The sequence below is a fragment of the Petromyzon marinus genome, chromosome 43, assembly GCF_048934315.1.
Source record: "Petromyzon marinus isolate PM22_M1 ecotype Great Lakes invasive population chromosome 43, UKy_Petmar_22M1.pri1.0, whole genome shotgun sequence".
Taxonomy (NCBI): Eukaryota; Metazoa; Chordata; class Hyperoartia; order Petromyzontiformes; family Petromyzontidae; genus Petromyzon; species Petromyzon marinus.
Genome location: NC_133709.1, coordinates 16,856,222 through 16,874,437, shown reverse-complemented (window position 1 = coordinate 16,874,437; position 18,216 = coordinate 16,856,222). Strand labels below are relative to the sequence as shown.

At 54.1% G+C, this 18,216-nt stretch overlaps 1 protein-coding gene across 4 annotated transcripts in view; it reads right to left on the bottom strand.

Annotated features, from left to right (window-relative positions):
- The window catches only part of ENPP2 (ectonucleotide pyrophosphatase/phosphodiesterase 2), a 72,801-nt gene that overhangs the window by 37,080 nt on the left and 17,505 nt on the right, over positions 1–18,216 (bottom strand). For 3 of the 4 annotated variants that reach the window (XM_076073866.1, XM_076073865.1, XM_032980138.2), the window contains exons 5-13: positions 16,574–16,634; positions 11,908–12,005; positions 6,230–6,309; positions 5,876–5,995; positions 4,667–4,722; positions 3,234–3,299; positions 2,667–2,739; positions 1,204–1,312; positions 413–547 (exon numbers count right to left, since the gene is read on the bottom strand). In XM_076073866.1, the coding sequence (XP_075929981.1) occupies positions 413–547; positions 1,204–1,312; positions 2,667–2,739; positions 3,234–3,299; positions 4,667–4,722; positions 5,876–5,995; positions 6,230–6,309; positions 11,908–12,005; positions 16,574–16,634 (798 nt within the window). Of the gene's footprint in view, positions 1–412; positions 548–1,203; positions 1,313–2,666; positions 2,740–3,233; positions 3,300–4,666; positions 4,723–5,875; positions 5,996–6,229; positions 6,310–11,907; positions 12,006–12,267; positions 13,311–16,573; positions 16,635–18,216 lie in introns of those variants that run through there. The other variant, XM_032980139.2, reaches the window with a different exon arrangement.

Sequence of the window (18,216 nt, the reverse complement as noted above, 5' to 3'; positions counted from 1 at the left end):
GGTCCCGGGCCTCCCCTAGGTCGGCTCGGCCTCAAGTGGCGCTGGCCAATCCACCGCCCCCCGTCATAGGCGGGCCGTGTCAGCCTTCGTCGGTGCTCGCCGACAGCACTTGCCCACAAAAGAGTTCGGTTGATTATAAAGTGAGCTAAGAAGCTCTTAGGTAGGGTTTCATCGATAAAAACACACACATTCAACATCCTGTCGAGGCTACAAGGGGGGGTGGAGGGGATCTTCGTCCGTCTGTCCGTCCGTGCATCAGCGCGCGCGGGGAATCTTTGTCTATGTGTGTGTGTGTGCCTTAACGTGCACATAGCCTGACACAAGCGCCGTGGTGACATCACCGCCACTTAAGTGGCGAATGACGGTGGTTGTTGTTGTGTGTGGGCGAATTGGCAATGGGTGCGATGCTCACACGTCTGGTGGCCGCCAGCGGCGGCGGCGTTGGGGTGGATTCGTGCCGACGAGCCGTGGATGAGCTCAAAGTTGTCGACGTTGGTGAGGTAGGAGCTGAGGAACTCCACACGGCTGCGGCTCACGTCGGCCATGCCTGCGTACACACGTGGCGACACCGCACCCTCCGAGGTTTAGTCCGAACTCCAGTAAAAAAACACTAAAGTTTTTAATGTCGTTTTTAGAATCGGAGGACCCAGAGTAAAAATCCACGCGACCACGGGGAGAGAGTCAGAGACACGCAAACTCAAAAAAATTACAGCAGGTGTCAGGGGAGGTTAAGGTGGTTACGGGGTGAGCTCGGGGACAAGAAGTGAGTGTTGAGTGAGGAGCGGAAACGAGGTGAGCAGGGAAGGCCTCACTGAAGCTATCATGGGGCTCTGTTAGGCCTTCACGGATGAGGGCTCCGTTTGTGCCGCTTCTCGCCAGACCACGTGTAAGCCGGGCAACTGCTGTCCGAAGATTTGGACTTGAAGCGACACTGCGAGGACGTTTATTGAAACTAAAACGATGAAAAAAAGCGACTTTGGCCATCACAAATAATAGCTCAACGAAGTGGCTCATCATCATCATCATCGTCGTCGTCGTGTAAAAATGTATAGGAACAGCCAAGTACTCTAAACACGCGTGATGTCAATTCTAAATGTGGAGAGGAGGAGGGGGGAGGAAGGGGATGAGGAGGAGGAGGGAAGAGGAGTGTAAGGAGAAGAGAAGGGGGATGAGGAGGGAGGGGAGGAGGCTGTGGTGCGTTACCGTGGTCTGACACGAACATGATGTCCACACACTTGTGCAGGTTCCTCTGCTTCAAGCCGTCCATTAGCTTCCCCACTAGCTCGTCCACGTACACGAGGATGCTTTTCACCTGCCGTGCACACGCACACACACAAAGACGCCCCGTATAGTTTCATAGTTTCATTTATTTTGGTATGGCCCTGTGAGCCATTCGACTCTTGAATCGGGTGCAACCGCAACAAACAAAAAAACAAAAACACGAACAAGAAAAACATCTTAAAGTGACTATGTGTGACTTTGCAAACAGAAAATCCAGGAAAAAAAATCAAAATATTCCTGAAATAGCACCGTACACCAAAATATCCCAGTTGGATGCAAGTCAAACAACAACAACAACAATAAAACTTAGATTAAGGCCATCAGTCTAACTCCATACTACAATAAAAAAAACATGGCCAAACCAAAAACCTTTTAGAAATCACCAAAATAAAGCCATAAATGCAATGTAACAGTGATCATAGGAACTGTGACCGAATTTTTAACAATAAACTACGTAAACAACATGTAACACCAAACCTTAGAGCCACAGCTGACTGCATGAGTCACTCCACAACAACAGGAGCATCAGTCGGAGTATCAAATTTTTCAATGCACCTTTAAGATCAGCACACGAAATCAAAATACAGATAATACTTTGCAGCGGTCATCCGGAGCGAAACATTTTATTGTATTTTAGGCCACTGAATAGCAGTGGCAGCTAGGGGTGTACAACTCCTCTAGAGCAGTTTTGAGTGAAGATCTCATAGGTAGTGATTCAAGTTGCAGTTTATTGGCAATAGCATTCCAGACCCTGGGGGCATCAATAGCAAAGGCCCTTCCTCCAGTTTTTGTACGGCAATAGGGAATGTGAAGCTGGTAAATGAGCGAAGACCTGAGGTCAAATTTGTTCTTTGCCTTGCCGGAGTTCACAAGTTCTGCTCGTGAACGTCAGCACTTGCCCCAACAGTCTGTTAAAATCCCTACGGGACATGTATATCTTTGTGCACGTGTGCACGTGTGCGCGTGTGTGCGCATCCCTTTCCTGTAACCCCCCCCCCCCACGCGAGTGTCCTTGCCGAGAGCATGCCGTGAACCCCGGTGAAACTCGGCGCTTATCCCTGAGCGTGTCTCGTTGCCATCGGACCCCCCGCCACCGCCACCACCCCCCACGCAAACCTTCGTGTGACCGCCGGATTGTAACCACGCGCTGACCTCCACCCCTCCGACCCCCACGCCGGCACAACAAACGCGCTGTCCGTTTCATCTCCACTGGCGCAAGAGCGGGAGGCGAGGGCGAGAGGGAGACAAGCGCAGGCACGTGCGAGATAGCGCGGGTCGCGTAGATAGCGCCGCATGGGCAGGCAAACAGCGGGGACCGGGGTGGGGGGGGGACGAGGACGGGGGAGAGCCCCTTTGAAGGGATTAATAATTAAAAGTTCACGAACCTTGAAACTGTTGGGCCCGTAGAGGTGACCGTTGAGGTCCGGTTGCTCCACGTACAGACCGTACACGATGGGCCTGCGGGGCGAGAAGTGAGAGAGCCGGGGGGGGGGGCAAAGGGGGTGGGGGGTTGGAGGGGTACGTGTGTGGGCAGCGTTATGCAACGCATCGAGGGGGCCCAGAAAATAAATTAAAAGGCACAGGTAAGCACCGTGGTTTGCGTTCACAGGGACGTAGACACGCGGCACATCGGGGGGGGGGGAAATAAGGTGTGAGGCACAGGTGCAAGTAAGCACCGTGGGGAGTTTTAGGTGTAATAGGGACAAGAAGAGGGCAGGAAAAAGACAGAGTTTGTAGTGTTCACTGTAGTGTTCACTACAAACTGTCACTGCACAGGCAAATGTTAACGCTGACCTCAGCGTTGTTGCGTTGCGGGAGGAGGGGGTGGTCAAAGTGTGTTCAGGGAAATACAAAATAATGACGCTAAAACCGTAGCAGCGAACACGATGATGTGAATAGTGGCAATCGTCCGCGTTGAATTACCACGTGAGGGTATTTGCCAAAGAGCTCACCGTTCGGCTGGGGGAAGGTCGAGCCAGCGCAGTATCGTGAACACGCGCAGGTCGTGGTTGATGCCGCTAGAGATCGGAGAGAGAAACAAACCTCACGCGTCTCAGCACAAACCATCCTCCCCTCCTCCTCCCCCTCCTCCACAGTGCGTGCTGCTGGGGAATTCAACCAAACTGCTTAAAGATATTTTTCCAGAAGCGACCTGGCCCATCACAAACGATAGGCACAAGGAAAGTTGGCTTAGCATCATCATCATCACGTAGACATTTATAGCAACAGCCAAAAACTCTGAACGTGCACGACACGCAACCACGGGGAGACAGAGAGATGCAAACCCCAAATATACAGCAGGAGGCGTCATCAAGGCTCAGGGTTCGAACCCCACGACATTCCTGCATAGCAGGCGAGGTGGTTAACATCTCATCAGGGTAGTGGGAGCCCCTAGGCGGTGGCCTTGAAAGGAAGAACGCCGGGGAGGTTGAACAATGTGATAGAAGAGATGTTTACACCCTTACCTGGCAATAAAACAGAAGTTGAGCTGTTCAAACACCAAATAGATGATACCTATTGCAAGGCATCAAGTACCGCATGAACCACACACACTACTTATGGTGGACACGCTCTGATAATTATAGATGGCATTGTCTTTGAAACTGATTGGCCTACACCAGGGACAGAAGCCTTCTGCATGGCCCAGTCTCACTGCCACCAGTGTCAGACCAGAGAACAACAGAAGCCGAACAGTACAAAGACAATGCCACAAGTATCGGAGCATGTATAGCCTGGGGTGAGCAGCTGTATCGTGGGACACTTTTTTCCCAGTATCAAGGTATGAAAAATGAGAACAGGTTTTACCATTTCTAAATGGATAGGCCCGTTATTGCGATACCAAAGACAAAGATCCGCCCGTGTAGCCTCTAGCAGACTGCTGGGGGCAAGTGCTGTTAGCAAGCATCTATGAAGCCTGGCACTATAGCACACGAGGGGGTGGGTCTCCAACACCATGCCGGACCGCCTTTGTCTCCCTACTGGCGATGTTTACACACTGTACCAGGTACTCATTTGAGGCTGAGTCGATCTAGAGGAGGCCCAGGACCGGTTCAATTCATCGTCACCGGTGTTGGCCGTGAGTGGGAATCAAACTCGGTTCGCCGGGTGTATAGTGCAGTGCTAACCGCTACACTACCGCCACACACACACAAAGACAAAGATCCCCCGTGTTGAATTAACACACTGTTGGGGCAAGTGCTGTTATCGAGTAGCACCTGTGAAGGCCGGCACGGCATGCGAAAGGAGTGGGTGGCCAGCACCATGCCTGGCCGCCTTTGTCTCCCCAGTGGTGATGTTTTTGCACATCATTTGAGGCACAGGCACACACACCCACATGTGCCCCTGCTCTTCCCTCTCCCCCCTCCCCTCTCTCTCTCTCTCTCACCTTGGCCAGAAGAAGGTGCTGGACTTCTTGTCTTGCTTCTCCACCGTGATCCAAATCTGTGGGCGCGAAAAAAACAGGCATTGCGTTCTCAGCCACTGGTATTTAGCGGAATGCCAGGTGGCTGGCACCCGGATTGGAACCTGGCCGGCTGGCTGGCACCCGGATCGGAACCTAGCCGGGTGACTGAAGAAGAAGTAGAGGGAAGAAAATTAACAACGGCCATCTCCAAATACATAACAACTCGCCATCTGAATAATAATAATAATGCAATTTATAACGCGCACAAATTTCCGGACGTAACGGCGGCAACTCAGAGGCGCGGAGCCAAGCTCAGAGTCGCTCGAAAGCGTGGTTATAGAGGTGAGTTTTTAAGTGTCTTTTGAAGGAGGTGATTGAGGTGATGCTGCGAATGTGCAGAGGGGTGATAGCGTTCCAGACTGTTGGGGCTGCCACCGAGAAGCGGCACATAGACGTGACCATCCTGGATCTCGGTATCAAGAGGAGGTCGTGAGTCGCGTTGCGCAGGAATTTTGCCGTGTGCTGAGCTGCACAGTCGTCAGTAATGAAGAAAGGTACGGTGGGCAGGCAGATGTGAAGGCACGGTGGCAGAGGCAGGCGATCTTGTATGTGACCCTGCTGGCGATGGGTGGCCAGTGGAGGGCACGGAGAGAGAGGCAAGCGAGTCGAGACGGGGATGAGTGCGGCCAATGACGACGCGTGCCAGATCGTTTTGTCGTCTTTGAAGTTTTTTAGGTTGCCAGTGGAGGTCCGGACTAGGCCGGAGTTGCAATAGTCAAGGCGAGACCCAACTATGCAACATGCCAATGTGTTGGCGATTTCAGTGGAGATGAGAGGACATAGGTGTCTGAGAGCCTTCAGGTGAAAGTTACATGAACTGATGATGTGATTGGTTTGACGGTCGAAGGATAAAGTTGAATCTAGGATGACACCGAGGTAGCTGAAGTGATCGGTGAACCTGATGCTGTGACCAAAGATGTGTATGTGTGCTGGGAGTGCTGATGAGTTGAGACCACTGACTTTTTCGGATTAAGGGCTAGGTTGTGTGCAGTTGCAAGGTGGTGGTACATGAAGAAACGGCACTGTCGGCAATTCACAATTGGACTGGTCCCGCTCCCCCCCCCCCTCGGTACTCAGGGGCGTCCCTCACCCCCCGATACTCAGGGGCTGCCCCCCCCCCCCAGTACTCACTGGCTGCCCCCCCCACCAGCGGTGCTTGAGCTTCTCCTTGCCCCGGTAGGTGAAGGTGGCGTTGAACTCGCTGTCGTAGATGACGTTGTCGATGATGCCGTGGGACTCTGGGTAGAGGCCCTGAGCGGTGACCCGGGCGGGGAGAGGGGGGGGAAAGAGAGAGAGAGTGAGGGAGGCTGGGAGGGACCGCCGGGCACCGTGTGACGACGCTAAGCCGGCTAGACCCTCGTCCGCGTGTGAGAGCCGTGCATGAGCCTCTCCTCCTCCCCCCCCCCCCCGGTGCCCCCACCACTCCCTTTTAAAGACGCCCCTCGCGCTCCCGTGGCGAGCGTCGCGTGCGCTTGGTGGCCTCACCGTAACCATGCTGTAGTGATTGGGGAACGTCTTGGTCGGGTACATGGGCCTCAGGTGGCGCGCGCTGGTCCCGCACGTGCCTGGGGAAACGCAACGGAGCGCACGCGCACACACATCCACGCATGAACACACGCACGGCAGCCCCTGAGTCGATTACCCACTGCTGGAGGCCGGCCTTCTGCAGTGACATGGCCGATCTTATTTCCCGGTTTTACCCGGAACCGCGCGGTCGAGGCCACGACACCGAGGATCCACTCCGGGGATCTCACAGAGCAGAGAGAGCCTCCGTGAGGCGCCATGGTGGCTAGGAGATGTTAACTACCGCGGCTGGTACGCAGGAGGTCCAGGGTTCGATCCCAACACTGACGCCCGCTGTACATTTGGAGTACAGTGTGGCTAGGAGATGTTAACTGCCTCGCCTGGTATGTAGGAGGGCACATTCACATAGCTGATCACTCTGCACTACAGCTGTTCACTCTGCGCAGCTGTTCATTCCGCACAACAGCTGTTCATTCTGCACCACAGCTGTTCACTCTGCACCACAGCTGTTCACTCCACACCACAGCTGTTCATTCTGCACCACAGCTGTTCATTCCACACAGCTGTTCACTCCAGACCACAGCTGTTCACTCTACACCACAGCTGTTCACTCTACACTACAGCTGTTCACTCTACACCACAGCTGTTCACTCCACACCACAGCTGTTCACTCCACACCACAGCTGTTCAATCTACACCACAGCTGTTCACTCCGCACCACAGCTGTTCACTCCACACCACAGATGTTCATTCTGCACTACAGCTGTTCATTCCACACAGCTGTTCACTCCAGACCACAGCTGTTCACTCTACACCACAGCTGTTCACTCCAGACCACAGCTGTTCACTCTACACCACAGCTGTTCACTCCACACTAAAGCTGTTCATTCTGCACCGCAGCTGTTCACTCCACACCGCAGCTGTTCACTCCACACCACAGCTGTTCACTCTACACCACTGCTGTTCACTCCGCACCACAGCTGTTCACTCTACACCACAGCTGTTCACTCTACACCACAGCTGTTCACTCTGCACCACAGCTGTTCACTCTACACCACAGCTGTTCACTCCACACCACAGCTGTTCAATCTACACCACAGCTGTTCACTCTACACCACAGCTGTTCAGACTGCACCACAGCTGTTCACTCTACACCACAGCTGTTCACTCCACACCACAGGTGTTCACTCTGCACCACAGCTGTTCACTCTGCACCACAACTGTTCACTATGTGCAGCTGTTCATTCCGCACCACAGCTGTTCACTCCGCGCCACAGCTGTTCACTCTGCACCACAGCTGCTCACTCTACACCACAGCTGCTCACTCTGCACCACAGCTGTTCACTCCACACCACAGCCGTTCACTCTACACCACAGCTGTTCACTCCGCACTACAACTGTTCACTCCACACCACAGCTGTTCACTCGACACCACAGCTGTTTACTCTACACCACAGCTGTTCACTCAACACCACAGCTGTTCACTCCACATCACAGCTGTTCACTCCACACCACAGCTGTTAACTCCACACCACAGCTGTTCACTCTACACCACAGCTGTTCACTCCGAACTACAGCTGTTCACTTTGCACCACAGCTGTTCACTCCACACCACAGCTGTTCACTCCACACCACAGCTGTTCACTCCACCCCACAGCTGTTCACTCCACACCACTGCTGTTCACTCTACACCACAGCTGTTCACTCCACACCACAGCTGTTCGTTCTGCATCAAAGATTCGCTCCACACCACAGCTGTTCACTCCACACCACACCTGTTCACTCTGCACCACAGATGTTCACTCTGCACCACAGCTGTTCACTCCACACCACAGCTGTTCACTCTGCACCACAGATGTTCACTCTGCACCACAGTTGTTCACTCCGCACGACAACTGTTCACTCTAGGCAGCTGTTCACTCCACACCACAGCTGTTCACTCCACACCACAGCTGTTCACTCTACAACATAGCTGTTCACTCTGCACCACAGCTGTTCACTCTGCACCACAGCTGTTCACTCTAGGCAGCTGTTCACTCCACACCACAGCTGTTCACTCGACACCAAGGCTGTTCACTCCACATCACAGCTGTTCACTCCACACCACTGCTGTTCACTCCACACCACAGCTGTTCACTCCGCACCACAGCTTTTCACTCTACAACACAGCTGTTCACTCTACACCACAGCTGTTCACTCTACACCACAGCTGTTCATTCTACACCACAGCTGTTCACTCTGCACCACAGCTGTTCACTCTAGGCAGCTGTTCACTCTACACCACAGCTGTTCTCTCGCCACCAAGGCTGTTCACTCCACATCACAGCTGTTCACTCCACACCACTGCTGTTCACTCCACACCACAGCTGTTCACTCCGCACCACAGCTTTTCACTCTACAACACAGCTGTTCACTCTACACCACAGCTGTTCTCTCTACACCACAGCTGTTCATTCTACACCACAGCTGTTCACTCTGCACCACAGCTGTTCACTCTGCACTACAGCTGTTCACTCCACACCACAGCTGTTCACTCCACACCACAGCTGTTCACTCCACACCACAGCTGTTCACTCTACACCACAGCTGTTCATTCCACACCACAGCTGTTCACTCCACACCACACAGAACATGGGGCTGATTCCACCGTTGGTTACTCTGCTCGGTCACCAGGAAAACACTAGCTGAGTCTCTCTCGGCCTCACTTGCACGACAGTCCTGCCAGGTTGTCACTGTGCATGCTTGTGTGCATGTGCGCGTGTGCATGTGTGCGTGTTTAACAGCAGAGGCCTCACTCCGAATCAGTCGAGCGGCAATCTCTTTTCATCGGTTGCGTAACGCTGGGTGGAAGCTGCCTGGTCTGTCGCTTCGCACGAAGCTTCAGGTCTTCTCGGCCACGGTCATTCCCTCCCTTCTCTACGCTTGTGAAATGTGGACCCCCCAAATGGAACATCTTCGCCGATTAGAAACATTTCGGCTAGCCTGCCTACGATCCATCCTGGGTTTAACCAGGCTGGATTGTGTGAGGAGCTCACAAATCCTTGAAAGATTTGGGCAAGGTCCCATCGGTGAGCTCCTCCAGCGGGCAAGGCTGCGATGACTGGGTCATGTAGCCCGCATGCCCAGCCACCGCATGCCGAAACAGCTTTTGTTCGGCTGGATCGAGGGGGCTAAATGGGCGTGGCATGGGCTAGAGAAAAGATGGAGTGATGTGGTAATGGAGGATGTGGAGCAGAGTGGACTTGCTGATGACTGGTACCAGCGGTGTCAAGATCGGCCTCTGTGGAGGAGGCTCGTGAAGAATGCTACTCCAACAACAAAGGAGGGAGGAGGAGCGAGGCTCACAACAATGAGCAGAGCGCCTGGTGGCTAAAGCACAGCAGGTTGGCACAGTAGGGGGCACAGGTGGTGCATCAGCCACTCATCTCAGTCAGTCGACCCGTGGCACCTGGGTCTGCCCCGTGACCTCCTGCCCGCGGGCGTTCGACACTTCACGTGGCCTCAAGGTGCACATGGCCTGGCACAAGCGTCGTGGTGACGTCACCGCCACTTAGTGGCGAATGGCGGTTGTTGTTGTTGTGTGTGCATGTGTGCGCGTGTGCGTGCGTGTGTGTGCGTGTCTGTGCGTGTGTGCATGTGTGCGCGTGCGACCCCAAGTGGTGTTGTTGGTACACGGTGTTGTTGTTACACGGTGTTGTTGTTACACGGTGTTGTTGGTACAGTGTTGTTGTTACACAGTGTTGTTGTTACACGGTGTTGTTGGTACACGGTGTTGTTGTTACACGGTGTTGTTGGTACAGTGTTGTTGTTACACAGTGTTGTTGTTACACAGTGTTGTTGGTACACAGTGTTGTTGGTACAGTGTTGTTGTTACACAGTGTTGTTGTTACACGGTGTTGTTGTTACACGGTGTTGTTGTTACACGGTGTTGTTGTTACACGGTGTTGTTGTTACACGGTGTTGTTGTTACACGGTGTTGTTGTTACACAGTGTTGTTGGTACACGGTGTTGTTGTTACACGGTGTTGTTGTTACACGGTGTTGTTGGTACACGGTGTTGTTGTTACATGGTGTTGTTGTTACACGGTGTTGTTGGTACACGTGTTGTTGGTACACGGTATTGTTGTTACACGGTGTTGTTGTTACACAGTGTTGTTGTTACACGGTGTTGTTGTTACACGGTGTTGTTGTTACACAGTGTTGTTGGTACAGTGTTGTTGTTACACGGTGTTGTTGGTACATGGTGTTGTTGTTACACAGTGTTGTTGTTACACAGTGTTGTTGTTACACGGTGTTGTTGGTACATGGTGTTGTTGTTACACAGTGTTGTTGTTACACAGTGTTGTTGGTACACGGTGTTGTTGGTACACGGTGTTGTTGTTACACAGTGTTGTTGGTACACGGTGTTGTTGTTACACGGTGTTGTTGTTACACGGTGTTGTTGTTACACGGTGTTGTTGTTACACGGTGTTGTTGGTACACAGTGTTGTTGTTACACGGTGTTGTTGTTACACGGTGTTGTTGTTACACGGTGTTGTTGGTACACGGTGTTGTTGGTACACGGTGTAGTTGTTACACGGTGTTGTTGGTACACGGTGTTGTTGGTACAGGGTGTTGTTGGTACACGGTATTGTTGTTACACGGTGTTGTTGTTACGGTGTTGTTGTTACACGGTGTTGTTGTTACGGTGTTGTTGGTACACGGTGTTGTTGGTACACGGTGTTGTTGGTACACGGTGTTGTTGTTACATGGTGTTGTCGTTACACGGTGTTGTCGTTACGCGGTGTTGTTGTTACACGGTGTTGTTGTTACACGGTGTTGTTGGTACACAGTATTGTTGTTACACGGTGTTGTTGTTACACGGTGTTGTTGTTACACGGTGTTGTTGTTACACGGTGTTGTTGTTACACAGTGTTGTTGGTACACGGTGTTGTTGTTACACGGTGTTGTTGTTACACGGTGTTGTTGTTACACGGTGTTGTTACACAGTGTTGTTGTTACACGGTGTTGTTGTTACACGGTGTTGTTGTTACACAGTGTTGTTGTTACACGGTGTTGTTGTTACACAGTGTTGTTGTTACACGGTGTTGTTGTTACACGGTGTTGTTGTTACACGGTGTTGTTGTTACACGGTGTTGTTGGTACACGGTGTTGTTGTTACACGGTGTTGTTGTTACACGGTGTTGTTGGTACACGGTGTTGTTGTTACACGGTGTTGTTGTTACACGGTGTTGTTGGTACACAGTGTTGTTGGTACACAGTGTTGTTGGTACACAGTGTTGTTGTTACACACGCCGTATTAACCAGGGCGGCCGCTGGAGCCGAACCGCTTAGGTCTGAACTTCGAAGCGACGTTCACCGCTTCCGTTATTATTCCGCGTCGTGTTGAGCAAACACCCATTGTTGTACTGTACTTCTACGCCTGCCCGGTCTGTGCTCCCCCACCCCCACCTTCACCTCACCCGTGGTTGACCTTCTGTCACACCGCCGCACGGAGCCGACCCTGCTAACCGGAGGTCTCCGCAAGGCGTGGGGAGACACCCGCCCTCTTACCCTCCCTCATCCAGCAGTGGAGAGACAACGGGGCCTGGCGCGCACGGGTGCGAGTGGAAATCGGCGGGGGGGGGGGGTGTTACTCACGGAGTTTCTGCACCACGGGGATGATGGTCTTGTCGAAGTTGAGGTAGTCCGCTTTGTAGCCGTCGAGAGACACCAGGATGAGCGGAGGCTTCGAGAAGCTGCCGAACGCACACGGGGAGGGGGGGGGGAGTTGTTACCGAGGCCGCTTTCGCCCTCGCATTTTCATCTTTGCCGTTTTTGTTGTTGCTTGATGGGGTGGGAGTGTCTGTTTTGAGAAGCGTAGACACCTCGGCCCACCGTCTCCCCATCAACGTTACGATCCCTCTGGATCGGTTTTAACATCACGCACACCATGCCTGTCTCTCCCCTCTCACATCACTCTACTCGCCTCCATGCACTCTCCTGCCTCTCCCCTCTCACCTCACTTCACTCCCCTCCATGCACTCTCCTCTCCAGTGACCAAGGGTTTCTGTGGAATCCCCTAGTCACGCGATCACTCAGTGGTGGGAGGTCGCTCTTCTCTTCTGCTGCCCCCACAGTCTGGAACTCCCTTCTCCCAGACATCCGTGCTGTCGACTTCCTGCCCCTCTTCTCCTTTGCCTGGGTCCAACTGCCTCTCTCTCTCTCCCGCAGACTCAAACAGAGACCCATAGACTCACACAGAGACCCACATACTCACACAGAGACCCATAGATTCACACAGAGACCCACAGACTCACACAGAGACCCATAGACTCACACGGAGACCCACAGACTCACACCGACTCCCAGACTCACACAGAGACCCACAGACTCACACAGAGACCCATAGACTCACATAGAGACCCATAGACTCACACAATGACCCACAGACTCACACAGAGACCCATAGACTCACACGGAGGCCCACAGACTCACACAGAGACCCACATACTAACACAGAGACCTACAGACTAACACAGAGACCCATAGACTCACACAGAGACCTATAGACTCACACAGAGACCCGCAGACTCACACAGAGACCTGCAGACTCACACAGACCCACAGACTCACACAAAGACCCACAGACTCAAACAGTGACCCACAGACTCACACAGAGACCTACAGACTCACACAGAGACCCACAGACTCACACAGTGACCCACAGACTCACACAGTGACCCACAGACTCATGCAGAAACCCACAGACTCACACAGAGACCCACAGACTCAGACCGAGACCTACAGACTCACACAGTGACCCACAGACTCGCACAGAGACCCATAGACTCACACAGAGACCTATAGACTCACACAGTGACCCACAGACTCACACAGAGACCCATAGACTCACACAGAGACCCATAGACTAACACAGAGACCCACAGACTCACACAGAGACCTGCAGACTCACACAGAGACCTGCACTCACACAGAGACCCATAGACTCACACAGCGACCCACAGACTCACACAGAGACCCACAGACTCACACAGAGACCCATAGACTCACACAGAGACCCGCAGACTCACACAGAGACCCACAGACTCACACAGTGACCTACAGACACACACAGCGACCTATGACTGTCTAGAGATAAGCTCGCTCACTGCTCCTGTGCAGCGTCTAGAGAGGCGGCTGCGTTGGGGCTGCATCTGTGGGGACCCACAATGCCCCGGGCTGTATTCACGGCATGCAGCAACACTCACTCACCCTGGTGGACACTCACTCACCCTGTTGGACACTCACCATGGTGGACACTCACCATGGTGGACACTCACCCTGGTGGACACTCACCCTGGTGGACACTCTCTCACCCTGGTGGACACTCACCCTGGTGGACACTCACTCACCCTTGTGGACACTCACCCTGGTGGACACAACAACAACCGCCATTCGCAACTAAGTGGTGGTGACGTCACCATGACGCTTGTGCCAGGCCATGTGCACCTTGAGGCCACGTGAAGTGTCGAACGCCCGCTGGCAGGAGGTCACGGGGCAGACCCACGTGCCACGGGTCGACTGACTGAGATGACTGAGATGACTGAGATGACTGGCTGATGCACCACCTGTGCCCCCTGCTGTGCCAACCTGCCGTGCCTTAACCACCCGGCGCTCCGCTCGTTGTGAGCGTCGCTCCTCCGCCCTCCGTTGTTGTTGGAGGGCGACTACCTCGAACTGCCCAGCAGCGTCCTTCACGAGGCCGATCTTGACACCGCTGGTACCAGTCATCGGCAAGTCCACTCAGCTCCACGTCCTCCTGTACCACATCACTCCATCTCTTCTCTAGCCCGTCGATCCGGCCGAACAAAAGCTATTTCGGCACGCGGTGGCTGGGCATGCGGGCTACATGACCCAGCCATCGCAGCCTTGCCCGCCGGAGGAGCTCACCGATGGGACCTTGCCCAGATCTTTCAAGGATTTGTGAGCTCCTCACACAATCCAGTCTGGCTAAACCCAGGATGGATCGTAGGCAGGCCAGCCTAAATGTTTCTAACCAGCGAAGATGTTCCATTAGGGGGGTCCACGTTTCGCAAGCGTAGAGAAGGGAGGGAATGACCGTGGCCGAGAAGACCTGAAGCTTAGTGCGGAGCGACAGACCCGGTAGCTTCCACACAGCGTTACGCAACCGATGAAAAGATATTGCCGCTCGACTGATTCGGAGTGAGACCTCTGCTGTTAAACTGGAGCCGGTCATAAGCACACTGCCCAGGTATGGGAAACTCTCCACTCTCTCCACAACTGCCCCATCACCGATTGGGAGTTGTGGGGGTGGAGTCTCCGATGGTACAAAATACCCAGGCAGGTGCTTAGTTTTGGTGGGGCTGATGGTAAGGCCTCATCTCTTAGTGGCACTCTCCAGTCTCAGCAGCAGCGTCTCCAACTCCTCCTCTGAATGAGCAGCTATTACCAAATCATCAGCATACATAACGTGGTTGAGCAATAGGGAGCCATCCCTTGACCGCACCCGGGCATCGATCAGCCTCCCATTGTATCTGTACCACATGGAGATTCCCCCGGTACAGCTATTGAAGGCTTCACGAACTACCTGGTCAAAATAGATGTTAAATAATGTGGGAGCCAGAGGACATCCCTGTTGCACCCCAAGGTGTACAGGGAATGGCTCGGACTCCCGGCCACGTAGTTTTCCCCGGGCCTGCTCACCATCATGAAGGTCCTTAATGATCGTGAGCAGAGGGTCAGGTACTCCAAAAGCACGAAGAACAACCCAGAGCCCAGGCCTACTGATGGTTTCATAGGCCTTGACCAGGTCAATAAAGCAGAGATGTAGGTCTTACTGGAATTCCCTACACCTCTGCTGTAGCAGACGGACAGAAAATATGGCATCTGTGCAGGACCGCCCTTTCCTGAAACCGCATTGGGGCTCCGCAAGCCTCTCCTCAGCGTGCCTGGCAAGGCGATATTGAATAATCCTTGCCAGGACCTTTCCCGGCACACTGAGGAGTGAGATACCCCTGTAGTTGTTACAGTCTGTGCGGTCTCCCTTCTTAAAGAGGGGGACCACCAGGGTATCCTTCCAATCCTGCGGAACCCGTCCAGTGGTCCAGACTGTTGTTATGATGTCACATAGGGCAGTCTTTGCACAAACGCCACCCTCCCTCAGCATTTCACTTGGGAGATCATCTCTGCCCGCTGCCTTTCCTGGTCTCAGACTTCGGATCGCCTTCAGTACTTCCTCAACAGATGGCACTTCAGCCAGCCACTCACAGGGGGTGACTTCTTCCAATATTTGAGGCACCGCAGCCTCAGCAGGGTCATCCTCACTTTGTGCCACGATGTTTTCCTCGCTGAGGGATTTTCCCTCCCCCAGGACCTCACAGAAATGCTCAGCAAATCTGCAAACCTGTTCCTGGGAGTCGGAGATTGGATCACCGTTTTTTCCCCTAATGATGGTAATAGGTGTGGTGCTGCAGGTTACTTTTTGATGGAGTTAAATAGAGATTTGTGATCGTGGGCCACTGAGGCAGACTCCATCTCCTCAGCAGCCCACGACCACCACCCATCCTTGCAGCGCCTCACGGCTCTCCGAACCTCCGAGCGAAGGCTGCGGTAAGCCTCCTCATTCTCTGACGTGGGGTTCTGTAGCCGATGACAGTGGGCCTGTCGCTTTTTCTCAACCATCCTGAACACCTCCTCTGTCAGCCAGGGTCTCTGGGGAGGTCTGGACTGCGTACCCAAAGCAGCCATTGCAGCTGCATGAGTTACAGTCCTAAACCTCGCCCATTTACCCTCGACATCAGGAGGAGTGGGGGACGATGCCAACCCCAGGCGCAGGTGATGATGAAATTCTCGCTTGCAACTTTCATCAGATAACTGAGACCAGGCCACTTTAGGTTGGAATGGGGTCCTGGGTGTACACCCACCACCGGAGCGGAAGAATGGCAGGCGCATCTTACAGATGACTAGTCGATGGTCAGAGGGCAGATCAGCTCCACGGTAGGTCCTGGTGTCAAGGACATGGGCTCGCATCCGCTGGTCCGTCACTATGTAGTCCAGCAGATGTTCTTGCTTGGACCCGGCATGCATCCATGATGTTGTGTGGATGCGCCAATGCCTGAACAGCGTGTACCATATGGAGATTTCTCACCCTGGTGGACACTCACTCACCCTGGTGGACACTCACCCTGGTGGACACTCACCCTGGTGGACACTCACCCAGGCAGAAACTCACTCACGCTGGTGGACACTCACCATGGTGGACACTCACCCTGGTGGACACTCACTCACCCTGGTGGACACTCACCCTGGTGGACACTCTGGCTCCGCGGTGTCGTCACACTGGTCGTCCACCCAGTGCTTCTCTCCTGTTCAAAACGACAGCAGCTCCAGCCGGTGACGACACCGCGCCTCTCTCTCACCGTCCCTCTAGTCCACCCCTCTAGTCCACCCCTCTAGTCCACCCCTCTAGTCCACCTCTCTAGTCCACCCCTCTACTCCACCCCTCTACTCCACCCCTCTACTCCACCCCTCTAGTCCACCCCTCTAGTCCACCCCTCTACTCCACCCTCTACCCCACCCCTCTAGTCCACCCCTCTACTCCACCCCTCTAGTCCACCCCTCTAGTCCATCCCTCTACTCCACCCTCTACTCCACCCCTCTAGTCCACCCCTCTAGTTCACCCCTCTAGTCCACCCCTCTAGTTCACCTCTCTAGTCCACCCCTCTACTCCACCCCTCTAGTCCACCCCTCTAGTCCACCCCTCTAGTCCACCCCTCTAGTCCACCCCTCTACTCCACCCTCTACTCCACCCTTCTAGTCCACCCCTCTAGTCCACCCCTCTAGTCCACCCTCTACTCCACCCCTCTACTCCACCCCTCTAGTCCACCCCTCTAGTCCATCCCTCTACTCCACCCTCTACTCCACCCCTCTAGTCCACCCCTCTAGTTCACCCCTCTAGTCCACCCCTCTAGTTCACCTCTCTAGTCCACCCCTCTACTCCACCCTCTACTCCACCCCTCTAGTCCACCCCTCTAGTCCACCCCTCTACTCCACCCCTCTACTCCACCCCTCTACTCCACCCTCTACTCCACCCTTCTAGTCCACCCCTCTAGTCCACCCCTCTAGTCCACCCTCTACTCCACCCCTCTAGCCCACCCCTCTACTCCACCCCTCTAGTCCACCCCTCTACTCCACCCCTCTAGTCCACCCCTCTACCCCACCCCACTACTCCACCCCTCTAGTCCACCCCTCTAGTCCACCCCTCTACTCCACCCCTCTAGTCCACCCCTCTAGTCCACCCCTCTAGTCCACCACTCTATCGTCAGCACGCTGCGCTGTGCTACAGAGCGCGGTGAACCGAGTTCAATTCCCGCTCACGGCCAACACCAGTGACGATGATCTGAACCGCTCCCGGGCCTCCCCCTGAGTACCTGCTGCAGTGTGTAAACATTGCCAGGCGAGTGATTTGCAGGTCATCTTTCAGCATGACCTGCGGCCGGGCGTGTGTAAACATCGCCGCTTAGGGAGACAAAGGCGGCCGGGCATGGATGATGGCCACCCACCCACCCCCCTCGTGTACCGTCATAGGTGCTGCTACTCGCCACTAACAGCACTTGCCTCAACAGTCTGTTACAGGCTACACGGGGAGGGATCTTTGTGATCCCAACTGGGTGGCGTGGAGGTGATCGTGGTTCTTTTTTCGGTTTTCGTGGGAGGCAAACCCATGCAGAACGGCGGGGGGGGAGAGGAGAGAGAACGCACGACCTCCACACAGAGTCGGGAATCGAACTCAGGCACCACCCTTGCTGCGAGTGTCACCACCACCACCAGTGGTGCCGTGACACGCAAAGCGAGCGCGTCGCGGAGAACCGCCGAGCGATGTCGCCGAGAGCTCGCTCGTCCGTCGTCCGTCGTCATCATCAGGCGTGGCGCGGGGTGGGGGGGGTG